This window comes from Gigantopelta aegis, chromosome 4 (assembly GCF_016097555.1).
Source record: "Gigantopelta aegis isolate Gae_Host chromosome 4, Gae_host_genome, whole genome shotgun sequence".
In the NCBI taxonomy this organism is placed as follows: domain Eukaryota; kingdom Metazoa; phylum Mollusca; class Gastropoda; order Neomphalida; family Peltospiridae; genus Gigantopelta; species Gigantopelta aegis.
Window position 1 is genome coordinate 112,082,685 of NC_054702.1, and position 21,454 is coordinate 112,104,138.

The 21,454-nt window shown below is 36.8% G+C and overlaps 1 protein-coding gene across 3 annotated transcripts in view; it reads right to left on the reverse strand.

The window, feature by feature from the left end:
• Window positions 1-10,368: 10,368 nt before the first annotated feature.
• Window positions 10,369-21,454, reverse strand: part of LOC121371795 (synapse-associated protein 1-like) — a 39,264-nt gene continuing 28,178 nt past the window's right edge. For 2 of the 3 annotated variants that reach the window (XM_041497948.1, XM_041497947.1), the window contains one exon: window positions 10,369-12,666. In XM_041497948.1, the coding sequence (XP_041353882.1) occupies window positions 12,512-12,666 (155 nt within the window). In that variant the 3' untranslated portion in view covers window positions 10,369-12,511. The remainder of the gene's footprint in view (window positions 12,667-21,454) is intronic. The other variant, XM_041497949.1, reaches the window with a different exon arrangement.

Genomic DNA, 21,454 nt, shown 5'->3' on the forward strand with positions numbered 1-21,454 from the left:
CAGCTCTAGACCCAGCTGCAAAACCAAAATGAGGGGATAAAAGCTGGGAGTTCTTTCTGTATAGTGATTTGGGTGGCAACCACGTACAGGGTGGAGGGAGAAACGCTGTCAGCTGGGCGAACTATATTAGTCCAGCTGACATGGGTAACTGTTTTACTGCTCTGTGGTAACTGCAAGGTATTTTGTTGTGGCATTCAAGTATTATAATTATGTGTATTCTTGTTATGCTTAGTGTGGGAAGGACAGCTGATAATCTAAGTATCGATAACTGGTAATCCTAGTCCCATGACTTGGTAGTGTAGGTTATTTGAATATAAAAGGTGTTGGAAAGACAGCTGGTAATCTAAAGTCAGAACGACTAAAGTAAACTGTAGGCGTCTCTTACCCACAAGTTACAAATAATTATAACATCTGTAACTGTTAATTCTAGTATCATGACCTGGTAAATTGTAGGTCCTCTGAATATTAGATGTAGGGAAGACTAAGAATATTAATTAATTATTCTAAGGTTGGTTACTGTTTTAACTGTGAGGGGTAACTGTATTCCTAATTGCCAAGTGATGAAGTTTACGTGTGGTGTTCAGCCTAGAAGTGGGGTGACACCGGTTGTAACAGGCCATGTAAGTGCTGTAACCCTTACCTGGTATTCTATAGGCCTAATACATATTTGAAGCTAAACTTGTGTTGTTGTCTTTCTAGTGAATTTAATGTTGGTTAATAGTAAATATATATACGATCTTATTCCCTGAATACCCTAGAGCCAAGCCACCCGGGGAGAAAACTACCCGATACAGGGATATCTTTAGGGCCTATGTAGAGGTTGGGATATTTGGAGAAATATGATTAAACTCGTTGCAGGTTTCCGATTCTTTTGCCGGTGAGCGGAGTGGTGGAGCAGTTGCCGGTAACGGCGTTGGAAGCTCCGTGACAATAACATATACTAATAACACGCATACGTGTGATAACAGGTTAAAGGCATAGGACTGCTGCTCTTAGGTCATGACATACCATCCAATGGGGGGGGGGGGGGGGGTTGAAATAGATTACTCTGTGACGTATAAGTTGACCTAAAATGATTTGTCTGTAAGGCGTTAAATTTATTTTAAAACTTTTTTTTAAGGATTTGTAAAAACTAGAATACTACATTCGTGTCTGTTAAATATCATTTATCTTACAACTCGTTGTTTAAAACGTATTCAACTCACTTTCACTCGTTAAATACGTTTTAAAATTACGTGTTGTAAGATAAAATTTAATGGTATCTAACAGCCACTCATGTTCTATTCTATATTTATGCATTATTTTACGCAGAAGAATTAACATGCAAAATACATGTACTAAATATAATAATAATGTAGTTGTTGATGATGATGATAATGACGATGATGATGAAAGTTAAGTTTGTTTTGTTTAACAATATCGCATGAGTACATTAATTAATCAAACATGTCGTAATTCTGACACGTGGTTGGAAACTCTTCATTATTACTGTTATTTAGGAATTTGTTTTAAATCTAATGAGATTTTTTCTAATGCAAAGCACTTTTTTGCCATATATATAAAAAATACGGAATAGCATACCACTTCATATACAATTAAAACTTTTGATTCAATGGTTGAACCGATTTTATTATATGGATCAGAAATTTGGGGTTATGAAAATTTACAAACAGAAAAATTCATCTCCAGTTTTGTAAACGGATTTTGAAGGTAAAAAAAATGTAGGCCCCTACTCCAAATTTCATGGTATATGGACAATTAGGAAGGTTCCCTTTAGAAATACAAGTAAAGTTACGAACGGTGCCATTCTGGAGTAAACTGGTTAAAGATGAAAATAAAGTTAGTAGTATTTTATATAAATTAATGTTTACTTTTAAACAGTAGTAAAAGAAACCATTTAAATGGTTGAAATTCATAAAAAGTATTTTCGATAACACGGGAATGGCGTACATCTATAACAATCAAAATAATGATTTCAAATTCTATAAACAAGAATTAAAACAAAACCTCTTCGATCAGTTTATACAACAGTGGTTCTCGGACATTACGAACTCTTCTAGAGGTCAATTTAATACATTATTTAAAACAGAATTTTACTTCAAAACCTATTTGTCGACATTATTGTACCAAAATAGATGCTGGATAACTAAATTGCGTACGTCAAATGTAAGATTACCAATCGAAACTAGAGAACGTTCCTAGAGAAAATAGAATATGCAAACTTTGTAGTACTGATATTGGAGATGAATATCATTATTTATTCAATTGTAAAAATGAGAACATTAGAAGACAATATATAAAACAATATTATAGAATTAAACCTAGCATTTTAAAAATGAAAGGTATGTTGTCATTATGTAATGCACCATTATTAAAAAACACTATCTGTATTTATTAAAAGATCATCTAGTCTTGTGAATTGACGTTTTTCCGCATATTTTAGCTATTTTAATTGCGTATCGTGTGTTCTGTGTTAACTATAGATACTTCTATGTTGACGCCTGTTCTTTTAATGTATTTTAATTATGTATCGTGTTACACATTTTAATGTGTCCGAGTGTTTTAACTTGTTTAATAAATCTTTAAAATATAGTCATCAGAGGAAACCTGCTACATTTTCCCTAGTGCATCAAGGGATCTTTTATATGCACTTTCCCACAGACCAGTTGTGGTTTGAACAAGAAAAAACCCAATCTGTTGAATGGATCCACCGAGGTGGTTCGATCCTGTGACGTAAGCACCTCAGGCAAGCACTCAACCGACTGAACTAAATCCCGCCCCTGATACTGGTGGTGATGATATGAAAATATGCAAGTTTTAAACCAAATTTTCAACGGCAATATAGGACCTACCATGACAGTTAGATAAACAACGACGACGACAAAAACATCATCTTGTGAGCGTTGTGTCCTTAGCGATTATTGTGACCAAATCCGATTCTCATTTAGTGGCACATAAAACCGGTCTTTTCGTTAACAATGCTTCGTCATTAACCCAGTTCCCTGGTTGGCGTTTCCTTTGTTAAATCATCCAGTGAAAGGGGATCAAAGAAAAGAAGCCTTTCGATAATGACACCGGTAAAGTGATACACGCAATCTTGGCGTCACAGACAGGTGCTTATGTTGTCAATAAACAAACCCGTGCCAACCTTACCACCAGGAAATCGCTTTGGAGGCCAACTATATCACCTTTCAGCACACAACGGATCCCACAGGGACAACACGACACGATTTTATCCATTACAAGTCCCCCGTACCAACCAATGCCCCGCAATTGGTATATCAAAGGCCGTGGTATGTACGGTCTAGTGTGGGAAAGTTCATATAGAAAAAGCCCTTCATATGACAAAAAGTAAAAAAAAAAAAAGCATCTACCTTCCTCCGAAGAGTGTGTCAGTATTATCAAATGTTTGACACCCAATCGCCAAGTCATTTTTAACCCATTGAATAGACTTGGCCTTATTTACATTTATCAAGCGTTAGATAGCGTTTATCTTACAGTTGTTTAAAAATGTATCCAACGAGCGAAATTTTATTCTATTTGTTACAAGTTTTAACATAAATTTAAATGCCTTTTCCATCTGAAACCCATGTACAGCCCTAGCACTTAAACTCGTGCGTCACAGACAAGTCAATTTCAGGTTAATATGAACGTCAGAGTGATCGATTCGACAGTGCTTTTTTTTTCGTCATTGGATGGTATGTCGTTGGTGACCTGGTCATCACCTAGGAGCAGCCAGTTTAAGTCTTTTAAATGTTATCGCACGTATGTGTGTTAACACTATATGTGTTAATGAATGATGTTCTCACCAACGGGTGTGCAAGAAAAAGCGGTATTTCAGGCTGAAAAGGAATAAGGCCCTACGTAATATAACTTTTTTTTATTTGGTCGGCGGGGTGAGGTGAGGTAGATGTAATTTCTTTTAACTAAAGTATCAAAAGGTTCCCTTTTTATCTTAAAAATGCTATTTTCGCATAGCCGAAAGCCTTTCTGTCTAGGTGCTTGTTTTGAATAAATTTGGTGGTAGCCCCTACGTAGACCAGTACATACCACTCTTCTTTCCGTTATATATTTCCTATAAAAAAAGCCCGATATTTATTTAACGTTTAAATTAACCCAGTTAATTTCTTTTTCTTTTTTAACATTTCACTGTAAAAAAAAAATCAACCCTAGCGGGGTGGTTGGCCCTAACCCACCGAGCCTAACCAGTTGACAAGAAATAAAACCATCAATTCTGAGGGCCTACTTCTTTTCTCAACTCGTTAAATATAGGCTAGGCTAAAATGACCTTGGATATTAAAAGATTCAGTAATTCTTAATACGGATGTCACCGTGATCTAAATGTTTTGTGATGTCGGCAGTAAAAAGCTCCAGTTATTAATACAACAGAATGATGTATTTTCACCAGAAAAGGCTCGAAGGACGGGCAGATCTATAATCGTAGCTAAAGACCGATTAGCAATTTGTCAATAAATAGAGCGCCGTCACAGTAAACCGTGAACCAGTGCATTTACCGTGCATCCTCTATTCTGTAGGCTAACTTTGCTGAGACGGATTCAGGAAATATTTTGCGGGAGGGGTGGGGATGGTGTGTGTGTTATTGACGAAGAGAAAAAAGGCACATCGACAAGCTTTTATATTTACACACTTTGACACTATTATAAAGCAAATATAAAGCAAAATATCTGAAAGGGGGGGGGGCGGCGGGCGGCGCTCGTGCCCCCCCCCCCCCCCTCGCTTCCTACGCCAATGTCTAGGGACAGGCCGATTGTTTTCAAAATTAAATAAACATGTCAGAATCTGGATAACAATGTTTATTTATATTTGCATTACTATCAAAAAGCTATATAGGGTTGCAAACGAACCACTACACATTTTTACATTACATGGATTACAACTAATATTGTGAGTAGAATGATGGACATACATGAAAAGGTTTCAAATCTGATCTAGCAATGCCCCCCCCCACCCATCTCATACACTTATACCACAACCATTGGACAAGTAATATGTTTATCTCACCTTTTCCTTTATTTTAAAGCGAGAATAAGCTGAAATGACCTCTAAACAGCTGAAACCTCCACAACAAACTTTAATAGGGTTTTTTCCTTCTGCATTTCAGATCAAATCCTATGTACTTTTGAAAATTATCTGATGCAAAAATGCAGAAATTGGACAAAGAGCTGGAAAATCTTATCGCCCTGTGTTCGAGAGGTCGATGGATTTTTTGCACTCTTATCTATTTAAATACTCTGACAGATCAATAGTCACCAGATTGAATACACATTTTGCACACAATATTGAGTGGTGTATTAAATCTTGTACCTCCTAATAATTATGAATGATTAATTAAGTTCACTACTTGTTATAACAAAAGTGGCTGAAGTTGTTTTCTCAAACATGGAACGCATCTTGGAAAAATACTGGAAAAGTGTAATTTTGTCTAAAGCTAAAACAAAAATAAAAAATAACATATGTTCCACATAATTTTATTATTGCCATCTCTATATACATATATATTTATAGACATCATTTACCTGTCTCAACAGACAGGGAAACAAACAAATAATAAACACCAAAAACCTACAATCAATCAATCTATCATTCAGTCAGTCATCTATCTATCTATCTATCTATCTCTCTCTCTCTCTCTCTCTCTCTCTCTCTTTCTTCTTGGTCTGTGGTATTGTCCAATACTTAGTTACAGCTAGAGTCCCAATTGGTTTCTTGGACTGTGGTATTGTCCAATACTTAGTGACAGCTAGTCCGAACAATTAGTTTCTTGGACTGTGGTATTGTCCAATACTTGGTGACAGCCAGAGTCCCAACAATTGGTTTCTTGGACTGTGCTATTGTCCAACACTTAGCTGTACTGATTCACGCATCAGGCCCCGGAAGGTGGGATAAACACTTCAAAATCTCATATCAGTCCACACAAATACACATTAGGAGTAATTAACACCTTCCATATAATACTGTATACTTTCAGTTTGGGCTCTGGATCCAGGGCCGTAACCCGGATTTTGAGTGTGTGTGTGGTGATGGGGGGCAGAAGAATTGGAACCAACGAGTCTGGAAGGCACAAGAAACTAGGGGTCTGGAGGCATGCCCCCCAGAGAATTTTGAAATCTAAAGGCTCTGAAATACCATTTTGCTGCCATTTCAGGGAGGTTACATACTAAAAATGTCATTATCAATAACCAGTTGCCCCCACCCCACCCCGCTAGCTACGGCCCTGGGTATTGTGTAGGCACTAGACTAATATGGAACACTCTAAGACTTCTATAAACACTTCTACTTTTACTTCTCATTACTAGGAATAACGAGTTGAAATAATTAGGTCATTTTACATTCTTCCATGGGATTTCAATTAATGACATTTTTGCAAGTAACAATTGCATCACAATTTCTATTTTCAAAAAGTTATAAACATGAACACCATTTTAAAACAAAACATATAAATGAATAACATTTGAAAAACAAAACATTTTACAATGTTTACCAACTATGGTATGTACAGATTCACCATTAAATAACATCTATTCACATATGTACAAATAAACTATTCAAGTGCAAGTACAGCTATTGTATGCAGTATCAACAAGCAAGCTAAACAACACAACGCAACCTTGGATGTATGAAGTGGGGGAATATCTGTAGTTTTACTGGAGTGCCAGAACTATGTAAAGCAGAAGTCCACACTGTCCACAAACAGTTCAATAATGATGAATACTGAGTACTCCATTTAGTATGTAACAGCAGCAACATAACCTTAAAGTGTTCAAGAAAATCTCTGATGATAATTCATGTACTGTTAAATGCATAAATTTAAACTTAGCTTTGGTTAACCAGACTGTTTTTATTTCGACAAAGCTGATGGGGAAATGGGCAGTGTGGCATGAGAGACGAGCACCTGTTGCAGTTGGAGAGACAAGCACTGAGATGTGGAGGTGGACAGTGAAAGAAGTTGAAAGACAGGAGGAGTTGCCAGATCGGAAAGAAATTAGAGGGAATTCAAAGGAGAGAAAGGAAGGGGGGCAGCAGGATAAAACAAAAAATGTAATAAAATGAGTAAAGATTGACAAAGATTTCACCAATGTACCCTGCAGTCATACATCCAAGGTTTGATTCATATAAACATGGACAGGAGTAGTTGTGAGTGAGAAGACTGGAAGGTGTGATATATAAACACATCACACATTTGACAACTGCTACAATGACATCACGGCTGGGATAAAAAAAAATCACGTTAAAGGATATTTCAATGACATTTCTACAAACCATTCCTTATCTCAATCATTAATAGAGTTTGTACACGTTTTTCAGAAACATAAACAAAATTTCACCCATGATAATAACAAAATGGCCATAAAAAGATGGTTATGTATAAATAAATACTTTAAAGAGCCCTCTCTAAGGCCGACGACAGTCACTCTTCGCACCCTGGTTTTGGCTTCATACACAATAAATACAGCATATCTCACCATAATTTCACTTGAAATCCATATTTTATAAAAGGTACAATTTATTTTTATCATAAAATTTTCTTCAAACATATTCATGTACATTAGTAATGTTCCAAAAAAAAAAATTCTTGAATTTTTCCAGCATTCATTAAAATGGAATCGTCATGCATCCAGTTTATGGTTATTTAAGGCGAAGCAAATCTTTGGAATACTGACATCATTCAAATTCAAAATCAGCTATATTATTAAAATGCTTTGCTACATTAAAATAAAAACTAATCTTGACCCCTGTTTAAATTCTATAACAAGCAGACAACGCTGTTTACAGGTCGGTATATTTTTATTTTTCATAATTCTGGACAAAATATTAATTTTAAGTTGAAAGAAGATGAAAGAAATAAAAAGTACCTTCTGTCAAATATATCATATCAAATAATTACTGTTGGATATGATTTATTTATTGTGTACGAAGCAAAAACAAGGGTGCGAAAAGTGACTGTCAGGGACCTTAGCATAATAATCAGGTCCGAAATTGCATTTCAATTTAGTTTAATGCTTATCTTCCAATACCCAATTTGTGTGAGGTCATTCTGTTGTTGTGTTTATTATTCTAACCTGTGATGCAAGCGTTTTCTTGTCACGGAGTCAGTTGGTCACAACACCTGCACAAACAGCGGAAATCATTAACACTAGGCTGGGATTCGAACCCACTGCACTTTGGACAACAGGACTGCTTCTCTTTCCACGAGACTGGGCAATCACATTTAATTCAGCATGATTTTAAACCTTTTATAGCCGATTCAGAAGAACTTCTTACCAAATATAAAGCACATTGTAGGCTACTTAATTCAGAAATTTATGAATGCTTACAATATTATACAATTTTCAATTCTTGGACATGGAAATGAATAAATCAGTAAAAACAGAACATTTTGGTGGACTAGATGGAATTATTGTATAAAGAGGAACATGTGCCGTAACAGTGTATTTTAAAGGTATCCTACTTACATGTACACACCTATCTCTTCATCACCATGGGAGCATTGATCCCATCCTTATCATATATTATCCAGTTAATTATTTTTGAATTTTATTTTAAAAGTAGTATTTTCATCAGTTTAAATATTTTAAAAAATCCTATTTTATTTCAGCTACCTCCTGACTACATGTACTTTACCCCCTCCCCCATGTCAGGTACAATGCTTCAACACTAATCAGACCATCCTAATATTACACTTAATCCAGCTAGTAATTATTATGTCCGTTTCACAACAAATTATACCCGAAAGCATGTATATTTCCATTCATTCTCACCATATTAGTATTACTATGAAACAAAGCTTTAACAGAAACAAAACGTGAAAACCAAAACTTGTAAGCACTAACATTAATTAAAATCTTTAAAATAGTAACAGAAAACTCAATAACACTGGTCAACAAATAATGATTTTCTCTCACAGAGTCTCACCGTGGATCCTCATTTTCAACTTCCTGTCTATTCCAAACCATTGTAATTAGTTTTCAGTGCTATAATTGTAAGTGGAGCAGGGGGCCGCATATGCTTCTAATTAGGTTATTACCTGTACCTGATAGTATATTACAGCTGGTTTTGTTAAAGACAATGCCAGTTCTATACTATATAAATCACTGCCGCTGGTGAAAGTTAACCCTTTGATAGATACATTCCTCATGTTGTGCTTTTCTCCACATTATATCTATGGCCATTAAATGGTTGTTTGCAAATCAGAACTCGTGCCCAGGATGGACGTGTCTGAACCTTCAGTGGGTATGGGCACGTTAATCGAATTTTCCTCCTTCCTTCTATTGGGGTGGTTGGGGGTAAGGCTTGAGAAATGTATTTTTAACAACCAGCACATGTGTAACACTGGAGAAACTGGGGTCGACATATTTTTGTGGTGATACAGAAGGTCTGTGTGATAAATGATATGTCATCTCTGGTTAGTCCTCAGCCATTAGGTGCTGTGTATGTTAGCTGTGACATGTTTCGTACAACAGGGAAGCAATATGTGTGTGGTTTTTTAATAAATCACACCAGTCTCAAAACATCATGTACTTGAGCAGAAAACCCAGAGTTTCTTCGAGTTAACAGTAAAAATAGCAGCATACAGGACTAAATGTTCAATACATAAAATGACAAAGTGCATCAACATGGCAGGGAAAACTACACAGGTTTTTAAAAAAAAACGTTTTCTTCATACAAAATGCCAAGTTGATAATACATAATAAATGCCTGGGCCAGAGTAACAGATTAATAATCAGCTCTTTGACCATTTCTACTAATTCTAAACAAAGTGTCCTTAGATAGCTTATATATTAATGTTAAAACAATTCATGCAGGCAAGAAATACCAATAATTCTTTTCCTCATTAATATTTATATCTCGGTTGTTTACACAACATCTAGCAAACACCAGATGAAAAATCTGACAATGACAAATGCCTGACATCTTGCAAACTGACTAATACTTTGTTTCAAGGTTCACACAATAAGAGTATATAAGACTGACTAATATTAGATATACAATAAGAGTAATTCACAGACCGGCCTCAGTGGCCTGGTAATTCATTCATGGACCATAAGACTGGTATATACCGGGTTCACGTCCTGGAAGCGGCTTCCTCCCAGAGTGAGTTTTAAGGGCTCTATGTGGAGGTGTAAGTCCTCGACACCCTCCCAGAGTGAGTTTTAAGGGCTCTATGTGGAGGTGTAAGTCCTCGACACCCTCCCAGAGTGAGTTTTAAGGGCTCTATGTGGAGGTGTAAGTCCTCGACACCCTCCCAGAGTGAGTTTTAAGGGCTCTATGTGGAGGTGTAAGTCCTCGACACCCTCCCAGAGTGAGTTTTAAGGGCTCTATGTGGAGGTGTAAGTCCTCGACACACACTCCCAGAGTGAGTTTTAAGGGCTCTATGTGGAGGTGTAAGTCCTCGACACACTCCCAGAGTGAGTTTTAAGGGCTCTATGTGGAGGTGTAAGTCCTCGACACCCTCCCAGAGTGAGTTTTAAGGGCTCTATGTGGAGGTGTAAGTCCTCGACACACTCCCAGAGTGAGTTTTAAGGGCTCTATGTGGAGGTGTAAGTCCTCGACACTGACTTCACCAGGTCTCTGGATTTCACGCAGTGTCTCAGAAACATGTAGAGAGCATGTGGGCAAAATCACAGAACTGAAAGTTTGTTACCCATTATTATGTAACATAATCTACCATTATCATGATTACCAAAGAACAGTTTGTGATGGGTTCTGAAGAGTACAGAGCATGTAACTGACAGTACATGTATTTCCAATAAACGCTGAGGCCTGTTCTCTCTAACTACAAACAACTCACCCTTACCCTCCATCCTGGAGAGACAGCCCAGACTGCTGAGATGTGGGTCCAGGACAGAGAATGCTTGAAAGGTAACTGCACATAAGCATGAAACTGAAGTTAAAATGAAATACAAATGTCACATACAGGATGATTTCATCATCAAGATGTTGGTAATCAGTAACACTGGATAATGGATGACACATCTATTACTCACATAACTGCGTTCAGTATCACTCTGGACAAACAACACATTTCTTTTGCAATATCTTGGTTTGTGTGCTTCATTCAAAATACCATGTAAATCTGTACTTGTTTTTTTTAGAGTGTATGTAGTATGTGTCAAGATGAACACCACCCACTAACATCATCCTGGAACACACCCACACACACACACACACTGATCAGCCAATGCACTTAGAATGCACACACTACCTCTACCAGTAGACCCGTGTTAAACAGCCACATGTTAGCATCAGTGTAGCTTCTTAAAGACAGGTACTGCATAATGCAGGCAGCCTGTACCATTGTTATCTATAGGGTTTGGGAAGTGCATTTTCATTTCATTTCAACTTATTTCCGTGCTTAGATCCAATGCACACTGTCTTGGGAAAACACCTCAGCTATTTGGGCTATCTATCCAGGACAGTGGGTTAGTTGTTAGTTGATTAGTGGTTAGTGAGAGAGAAGAGGGTGTAGTGGCCTTACACCTACCCACTGAGCCCTTAAGAACTCGCTCTGGATTGGAGCCAGTACTGGGCTATGAACCCTGCACCTACCAGCCTGGAAGTGTATTAAGACAGATGGTGCCTAATACAGGCCTGTTTGTACCATTGTTATCTGTAGGGTTTGAGAAGTGTATTAAGACAGATGGTGCCTAATACAGGCCTGTTTGTACCATTGTTATCTGTAGGGTTTGAGAAGTGTATTAAGACAGATGGTGCCTGATACAGGCCTGTTTGTACCATTGTTATCTGTAGGGTTTGAGAAGTGTATTAAGACAGATGGTGCCTCATACAGGCCTGTTTGTACCATTGTTATCTGTAGGGTTTGAGAAGTGTATTAAGACAGATGGTGCCTAATACAGGCCAGCTCGTACCATTGTTATCTGTAGGGTTTGAGAAGTATTAAGACAGATGGTGCCTAATACAGGTCAGCTCGTACCATTATTATCTGTAGGGTTTGTATGCTCATGAATAATGTTGATAACCGCATATGACCCCGTAATAGACATAGCTACCTAATCGCTCTTTACAAGACATGATAGCATTTTGCAGATGGCTGTTAGAGCAAATATCAATTGATACATAGAAAACACTAGCAATGCAACAACACATCTTTCTCCAACTCCCTCACTTGAACAGATACATCTTAAAAACATAACAAGTATTAACAAAATCTATCTTTATAGCATGGTCCGATAATGAAACACAATAAACCTCTTTCTAACCAGTTAAACTCAATTAGCTAACACAGGTAACCGTACAACCATAAGGACCCAAGCATGACCACTGTACATTTCAATGTCATCAATATGTTGTATCCATGAACATCAGATTTATAAAGACTTGTATGTGGTTATCCACGAAACATCAAACTCATAAATACAATATATTATGGTTAAGGTCATATGTATAAACCAGTAGAAAGGTTCACCCACACGTACTGAAGATAGATAGGAGAGACGGACACAAGCGCAAAATGTAAAACCCACAGATGTTGCTATGACAACGATGCCTCGTCCTCTATCTGCTGCAGGATCTCTCGCTCCAGGTCATCGTCATTGACGTCCACGCCCTCGCAGACCATCTCGTATTCCTGCAGCTCCTGCTGGAGGTCCTTCTCCCACTGAGCAACATCATCAAGGGCAACATCGCCTGAAAACACAAACACAAAGCTAATCTCTACATACACTTAACATTATTTCACACCCAACAGCTGATTTATTTTGTATACTGGGGTGTCATTAAAATTCATTCATTCTTTGGTTAACTGACCTCAAGACATGAACATATTTAAAATATAAATAAAACACCATCTAACACTATGGCATAACTACATACACAACACCTAATATCATAGCACCAAATGTGGCCAACTGGTCACACATACCAGACTAAATGTGCAAGCGATGTATATACAAAGACATAAATACATTTAGCTCAACCATAATTGGTAGCTTTATTCCACACATCACATTTTAACAATGAAATTTCAAATCCAATCCCGTCTAGAGCTGTCCAAGTACATGTACCAGGGTTGCCACTCACATGAGATTTCAAATCCAATCCAGTCTAGAGCTGTCCAAGTACATGTACCAGGGTTGCCACTCACATGCGATTTCAAATCAAATCCAGTCTAGAGCTGTCCAAGTACATGTACCAGGGTTGCCACTCACATGAGATTTCAAATCAAATCCAGTCTAAAGCTGTCCAAGTACATGTACCAGGGTTGCCACTCACATGAGATTTCAAAATCAAATCCAGTCTAGAGCTGTCCAAGTACATGTACCAGGGTTGCCACTCACATGAGATTTCAAAATCAAATCCAGTCTAGAGCTGTCCAAGTACATGTACCAGGGTTGCCACTCACATGAGATTTCAAAATCCCCTGACTTTTCCCTGACTCATCTTCAGTTTTCCCTGACCGAATAATTGTGCTAAAATTAAAACAATTTTATAAAATGTATCTAGATTAAGTTTATATATTGTTATTTAAAGTAAAACAATTGACTTTTTATGTGTTCATAGTAACATTGGGTGTTATAACATGTACAACAGTTTTTACAGATGAACTTCATCATGAAGGTGTCATCATATAAAATTCTTAAATTTGCTCACTCAGGTAGCCCGATACTCAACGTCTATGGTAAAACGATAATGTACACTAGATATGGTTACAATGCATTGTATCAAGCAAGAGTTTGTACAATATTTCAATGTCTTGTACTGTTAATAAATTATAAAATACACTTACATACTTGACTGTTTAGAGCTTAAGGTCTTAGTAGTGCAAATAACCTGTGAAGCCATCGAAGGTGTATACAATAAGTAGTTCCTAACACGGTAAGCTGGATTTGTAGGGATACAGAAACAGTTTGCTTGCAGATGGTTATCTATTTGTATTTCATGTCACCTAAGACACATGTTGGGTGTATACTACCAAATCAAATCCCATAGACGACAATAGTAACACATGTGGCTAAAACTCCTACCTGCAGCGTATCAATTGACATAAACGCCACGGATATAAATACTACCACCCCTCACACTTAAAGTGAATAAAAAAAAATTGGGGGTCAAGCTGCTCGTTTCTGAGATAACGAGTAGCGTCTATGACTACCCTAGTTCTGCACAAAATTCGAGTACTTTTTTTTACAGGTACCCCATACATGTTTCAAGCACAAGGCTACTTGACACATTAGTACTAGATGAAATAAAATTGCATATTTTTTTTACCCAGATGAAACTATTATTGTTTACAACCAACACACTCACATTTATAACCAATCACAGGACTTGTGGTGTTCACTTCTCTATCAAAAGTTGGGTGCACCTCGAACTTTGACCCAGCCGGAAGTTATTTGGTTTAGTACTACCTATACTGATAACATACATTTTCAAAAAGTGTCCAGCTATGTCTTTATGACAAACAGGATCTGGTGTATTCTGACATAAACTGACAACCTCACTGAAACTGTTGTTTCTACAGTGCAGCCTAATATAATGTACACCTCAAAAGGCATATATATTGCTTATAGTTTTGTACAAGTGCAATATGTCATATTAAACAACAAAATGTTTTAAAATAAAACTCCTGAAGATATTTACTTTCAGTTGGGTGTGTGTACTCGGGTATATATGTAGAGACAACAAAGATAGTCAGAGTACCTCTACCCCTTTAAAGAATTCCATTAAAACACATGCACTTGATTGACCCCTAGATTATGAAGACCTTAACAGGCACATCAAAGAAATATCAGTATTAAAACAATACACTGTCTGAGGAAGGAAACACAAACATGACTGTACCTGTATGAAGTAATGACTTAATGTCCTGAACATTAGTGTTGGGAAGAAATCCTGTATGCTGGGTGTGGGTGTCTTCAAGTTACCAGGTGTGGGAATTTCAAATCCATCGGCCATGCTGATTTTCATAATGAACCATCAAAACCATTGGCAGCCACCAATATTCCTGACTATATTTTATTTATAGCCTACTGTAGTAGGAGATTTTAATAGTTGTCATATCTGGAATTATCATGCATTTTTCACACATATATTTTTGATTAATTACTGAAAAAAGCTATTTTTAAATGACAAAATCACCTGAACATCTATTTTCTTGCATTATTTTCTAATCCGGATGAATACAGTATGTATATTGGATGTATTCCTACAATCTGTAGTCCAGCATTTTATTTAGCTAGTAACATTAGGTAATACAGCTTTAACAATAAAATAAATTATCAACTTAATCCAAGGCAGATAATCAAATCTGAAAAAATTGGTTCTGAATCTAGTATAAACTCAAAATGCTCTTCATGAGAGCTAACTAAGTGATTATTAAGAAACAAAAATGCTCTGGAGATCTAAGTATATGTTTAACAACCTTATTGTTATGTATAAATAAGAACAGAAGGCACAATAGTGACAACAAATTTAATTATTTTTTTGGTAAAGTTTTCTTCAAATTTACTTTAAATTTTGCATAAAACTACAAATTTGTCTAAAATATAACTTAGCACCCTATACATATGTCAAAATGACAATAAAAATCAAGTTCTTTACAAATTTGAGTTTTCAGAATTTCATACATGAAAAATTAACAATGTTAATGGGAACTAAAGACATTAACCCACTATTGGCACATGCTATTTTTAATATAAAAATAAATTGCTATTAAAATCTTAGTTCAGGTTGCCTATATATAATACCATATTTAAGAGCAGTTGTATATGGCAAGTCAAATACCATGTAAAAAGAAATTATTGAAATCTTTACAGTATGAATTATAGGCCAAAACCAACTTTTCTTCAGTGCTAACTTTGATTCAAACTCCATTCAGAGCCATGTACAGAGATTTTGTCAAGGTCAAGGTCATTGTGAACTTGCATGGTCGAGTGATGGCTAATTAATCAACCAGTATAGTTTAATTAAATAAAATGACAAAATCATAACATTTTTTATTATGCACTGAATATGTGCTCTAGGGTGTATACTACCAAATCAAATCCCATAGACGACAATAGTAACACATGTGGCTAAAACTCCTACCTGCAGCGTATCAATCGACATAAACACCACGGATATAAATACTACCACCCCTCACACTTAAAGTGAATCAGAAAAAATTGGGGGTCAAGCTGCTCGTTTCTGAGATAACGGGTAGCGTCTATGACTACCCTAGTTCCGCACAAAATTCGAGTACTTTTTTTACAGGTACCCCATACATGTTTCAAGCACAAGGCTACTTGACACATTGGTACTAGATGAAATAAAATTGCATATTTTTTTTACCCAGATGAAACTATTATTGTTTACAACCAACACACTCACATTTATAACCAATCACAGGACTTGTGGTGTTCACTTCTCTATCAAAAGTTGGGTGCACCTCGAACTTTGACCCAGCCGGAAGTTATTTGGTTTAGTACTACCTGTTGAGGTTAGTTTGACACCATTTCCTACCAGATTTTAGTTATTGGACAAATAAAAAAATAAAAATCCCTAATTTTTCTTAGGAGTAAGTGAACCTATGATTATTTTGTTGAAATTCCACTGCAGACATTGTTGCAGATTATGGGTAAGTAGGTGGTGCAGGATCCTAATATTTATTGAATGTGGCAGAGACTGTCAATATTTGGTATTTTTGGTTAAATTATATAGCAAAACGATTTAGTGTTGTAACACCTTAAGCATGTGCTTACAGAATACCCCTCAAAATGAATTTTGACAGACTAGCAGCAGGTCTGTGGCCTTGATGACAGAAATATCGGGGTGGAATGGTTTAAAGTCAGCCAAATGTATCACAAAAATATGAACTTCAAGAACATTCAATGCAGCTAATCATAGGGATAAAGGTGTATACACAATTTACCACAAAGGCTGGAATGGTGTCCATATTTATGGATACATGGACAGACAATCTGACTGCAGTTAACTTCTTGTCATGGTATAACAACTGACATGAATAACTCCCTGGGTACTTACTACTATGCATAATGTGTAAGAGAAATGGAATGAAATGTTAATATACTACTCAAAAGAATTTAAGGGTCAAAAATTTATAACCAAATAAGTTTCAGAGTGTATTAGATTGATGATGTAAACTACACCAAAAATTTAATTTATTGTTCCATATTTACAAAAAAACCCAAATAAACGTCACTGTGTACAAGAAAGTCACATGACATGCTGTCAAAGTTGAAGGTTGTCAAACATGGATTTTACACATTAGAACATTCGTTTAATAGTGTGTGAATCCACCCCTGGCGTGAATACACTCGACACATCGTTGCCTCATGCTGTTGATCAGACGTCTGAAGAACTCTTGGGGAATGGCCTGCCACTCTGCCATAAGAAGTTGACCCAGATCATGAAGGTTGGCCGGAGGGGCATGGTTATCCCGAACTCTCCTGCCTAATTCGTCCCAGGCGTGCTCTATTGGGGCCAAGTCAGGCGAATATGCTGGCCAATCCATCCTGGCGATACCTTGTTGTCTGAGAAAGTCCATTACCACCCTGGCGCGGTGAGGTCTGGCATTGTCATCCTGCAGAACTGCCCCGCCGCCAATCTGTTGAAGACCTGGGAGAACCAACGGCTCTCAGACGATTGCGTATGGTTTGATCAGACACTCGAGTTCCAGTCGCAGTCCGCAGATTGTCACGTAATCGGCGTGCAGTGGTTGTGCGTTGACGTAGAGCCATATTGGTGATGTAGCGGTCCTCTCTATTTGTAGTGCTTCGGGGTCTTCTCGAACGTGGACGATTTCGAACAGAATTTGTTGCTTGGTACCGTTGCCACAGTCGGCCAACGACACTCTGACTGACACCAAGTCTCAGAGCAACATTTCTTTGCGTATTGCCATCCTGAAGCCAAGCAATAGCCCTTCCTCGATCTTCGATAGTCAGTTGACGTCGTACCATTGTCGAATTTGGAGTGTGCACCGTACACGAACGCAAGCTCCAATTATACGGAAATTCAGCATTGGGAACATGGAATACACATGCAAAGCGTGCAAATGAAGCGCTTTGTGAAAAAGCTAGTTATGGGCACTTAGCAGACCTTTCGCTTTCGCCCTAATTTACGTGCAAATGTAAGCATGTTTTCGCCATTAGAACTAGTCGACAGTGTCAATGACAGTGGATTTTAATTCATTTATGGGTTGCTTAGACCCACTTTCGTCAAAATGGAACAATACCATGCGTGACATTATGGTCTAGCTAATATAATTGACATTCAGAAAATAATGTCGAAAATATCGTCTGACCCTTAAATTCTTTTGAGTAGTATAGAATGTGCAGTGAAAAATTACTAGACATTCTCCATTACCACTGAATATCAGGCTTCATCATCGTGGGCTACCATTTACAAGATTTATTTTATTAGAAAGAACATGAACACGGGCACTACATTGGTTGACAATCATTCTTTGTTGGTTTATCTGTTACAATGATAGTCACAACTAGATTTATCAGTAAGCAAGTGCTTATGGAATACCCCCGCAATGGCCGTGACCCAGAATGAACTACGCATATGTGAAATATCATGACATACCTTCAAAGGAAAGTTATTCGAAATTTACGAGACTTTTTATTAATCAACCCTAAATGTTGGAACATTCTATGTCTGTGACCTTGATCTCGCTGTAAACAAGGGTCGTAGATTAATTACAGAATAATGGATGATTGCCATACAAATGCACGTGTGGAATTCCGTCAAAGAAAATACAAGTTATCCAAAATTTACGAAACTAAGTTTTGTGATGGAAGACAAATGGACAACCTCATTCCAGTATACATGTACCCGCAACTCATTGTGGGGGTATAAAATACAATATCGTAAAATTTCCCAGCCAACAGCACATATTAACAGGCCTTTTCACAGCCATTTATAGCACTGTGGTATCCCAGCGCTTTAATTTAAAAAACATGGTACCATAGCGCTTTAAATTTCAAACTGAATGTTTTAAATTATCATTTTGAATAGTTTTATCCCCTTTTGTCTATTGGTTAGCAGATCGGCTAATATTATTAAATAAGGCACAATTTCAAAGATAAGCTGTTGCATAATAATAATACAGAAGATTGCCATAGCCATCTAACACAGTGGGACAGTAGCATATATGATTGGACCAAGTGACAATTGTCAGTCTATCATATTTTCACATCATTTCACTCATAAAACATTGTTAAAAAATTCCAAATTTCATTGACCAAGGTTGGATTTCCCTGACTTTTAAAAAATTTCCAAATTTCCCTGTCCAGCTGTAAAATTCCCTGATTTTCACAGAAATTTCCAAATTTCCCTGTCCAGCTGTAAAATTCCCTGACTTTCCCTGACCTTGAATTTCCCTGACTTTTCCCTGACCTGTGGCAACCCTGTGTACAAGTGACTTCTCACTTTCCAGGGGAAGGGAGAGAAGTTTGATAAAAATGGGCAAAGGGAACATTTATTGGTATATTTTGAGATGATTCCATGTTCATTCGGAATAGTCCTGAATTATACACTGTCTGAATCATAATATTTAGTTATCGTATAAAATTTAAGCAAAACAATTGAATATTTTCATTAAAAACACAACAGGGGCGGGACGTAGCCCAGTGATAAGGCGTTTGCTCGATGCACGGTCAGTGTGGGATCGATCCCTGTCGATGGGCCCATTGGGCTATTTCTCGTTCCAGCCAGTGCACCACGACTGGTATATCAAAGGTCGTGGTATGTACTACCCTGTCTGTGGGATGGTGCATATAAAAGATCCCTTGCTGCTAATCGAAAATAGTAGTCCATGAAGTGGTGACAGCGGATTTCCTCTCTCAATATATTTGTGGTCCTTAACCATATGTCTGATGCCATATAATCGTAAATAAAATGTGTTGAGTGCCTCATTAAATAAAACATTTCTTTCTTTAAAAACACAACAGCACATATATTAAGTAACTTACTGCTGTGAAATAAATCTGGGCGGGAACAAGGTTTAACCAAGTTTCAAAAATATCCTGACAAAACACTATTTCAAGATAAACTTTTAAATTTTGAATGTTAAATTTTTATTGAAATCTTTTAAATTTGAAAATCTACAAGATAGACTTTGTGAACATAAGACTGCCACTGAATCATTGTATTGAGATTTGGCATAATCCTATCAAAACTCTATAAGGTAGACTTTCAAAAGTTCAATGTTAAATTGGAAGTTACCGGTAACATTTTAACTTTAAATTTTCAATTTAAATAATACATTTTTAAATTCAAAATTTCCTAAATATCTCTCTATTAATTTGTGGAGTGTCTCAGAAGATCATTGTAACAAGTTTTAGAACAATCCAATCAAAACTGTAGAAGATGGACTTCAAAAGAAATGTTGGACAGTCACTGGATAAATCGGTATGAGAGAAACTGTGTTGATGAACAACATAGTAGAGCTAAAAGGTTAGGCAAGAGAACGTGCAATTCAATCCACACCCACCAAGAACATTTCTGGCAGGGTTTTATTTAAAATTATATTCTAAGATGAAAAGGGAATTGTAAGTTAATGTATGTCAGCTGGATGTTCTACAAGTAGGTCTCCATGTGGAGCTAAACAATCATGACATTAATTGATTAATTCTGGCTTTATGCAGCCATTGGAATGCAAACAGAAATACGATGCCTTGCTGTCAATGTGAACATATGCATAGGATAACTAGGTTTTGAATATCATCATTGTAATTAAGTGAATAAAAGCTTTGGCTCTAAACAGTGATGACGTGAGTGTGAGAGGTACGAGTTACTGTACTGCATGATAGTACAGCTGCATCTAGCAGGCATTCTACCGCTATCACGGAACACAGTGCAAGCCTCGATTATCATGGATGGTGATGGTTTCAGCTTCACTGTGAATTAATCCCATGATATGCTCATAAGCTGTAAATATTTGCTGCTGTCAAAATTAATTGTTATCAAGCCATAAATTCATGAGTTATTTAGAAGCAAAAGTGGTTTTCTTCCCAAAGGACTTAAGTTAACAACAAAATCATGAACAGAATTTTAAATTGAGTTGTACATTTTCTGTAATACTTGGCAATGCCTGTGAAATGAAAAAAAACCCCAACTAATATAATGAGAATGACTTTATTTATACCATACTCAATAAAAGTTGCAAAAATATCAGTTGCAAATATGGGGAAAAGAATGAAATATGTCTTGCATTATTACATTGTTGTCTCACATGCTAAAAGGAAGCAAACAGAAAACTAAAGGTCACCGTCATGGAATCCTCTCGATGATCATTTCAGTGCTTATACAATTAACTGAGATATATGTCTTGCATTATTACATTGTCGTCTCACATGCTAAAAGGAAGCAAAGAGAAAACTAAAGGTCACCGTCATGGAATCTTCTCGATGATCATTTCAGTGCTTATACAATTAACTGAGATATATGTCTTGCATTATTACATTCTTGT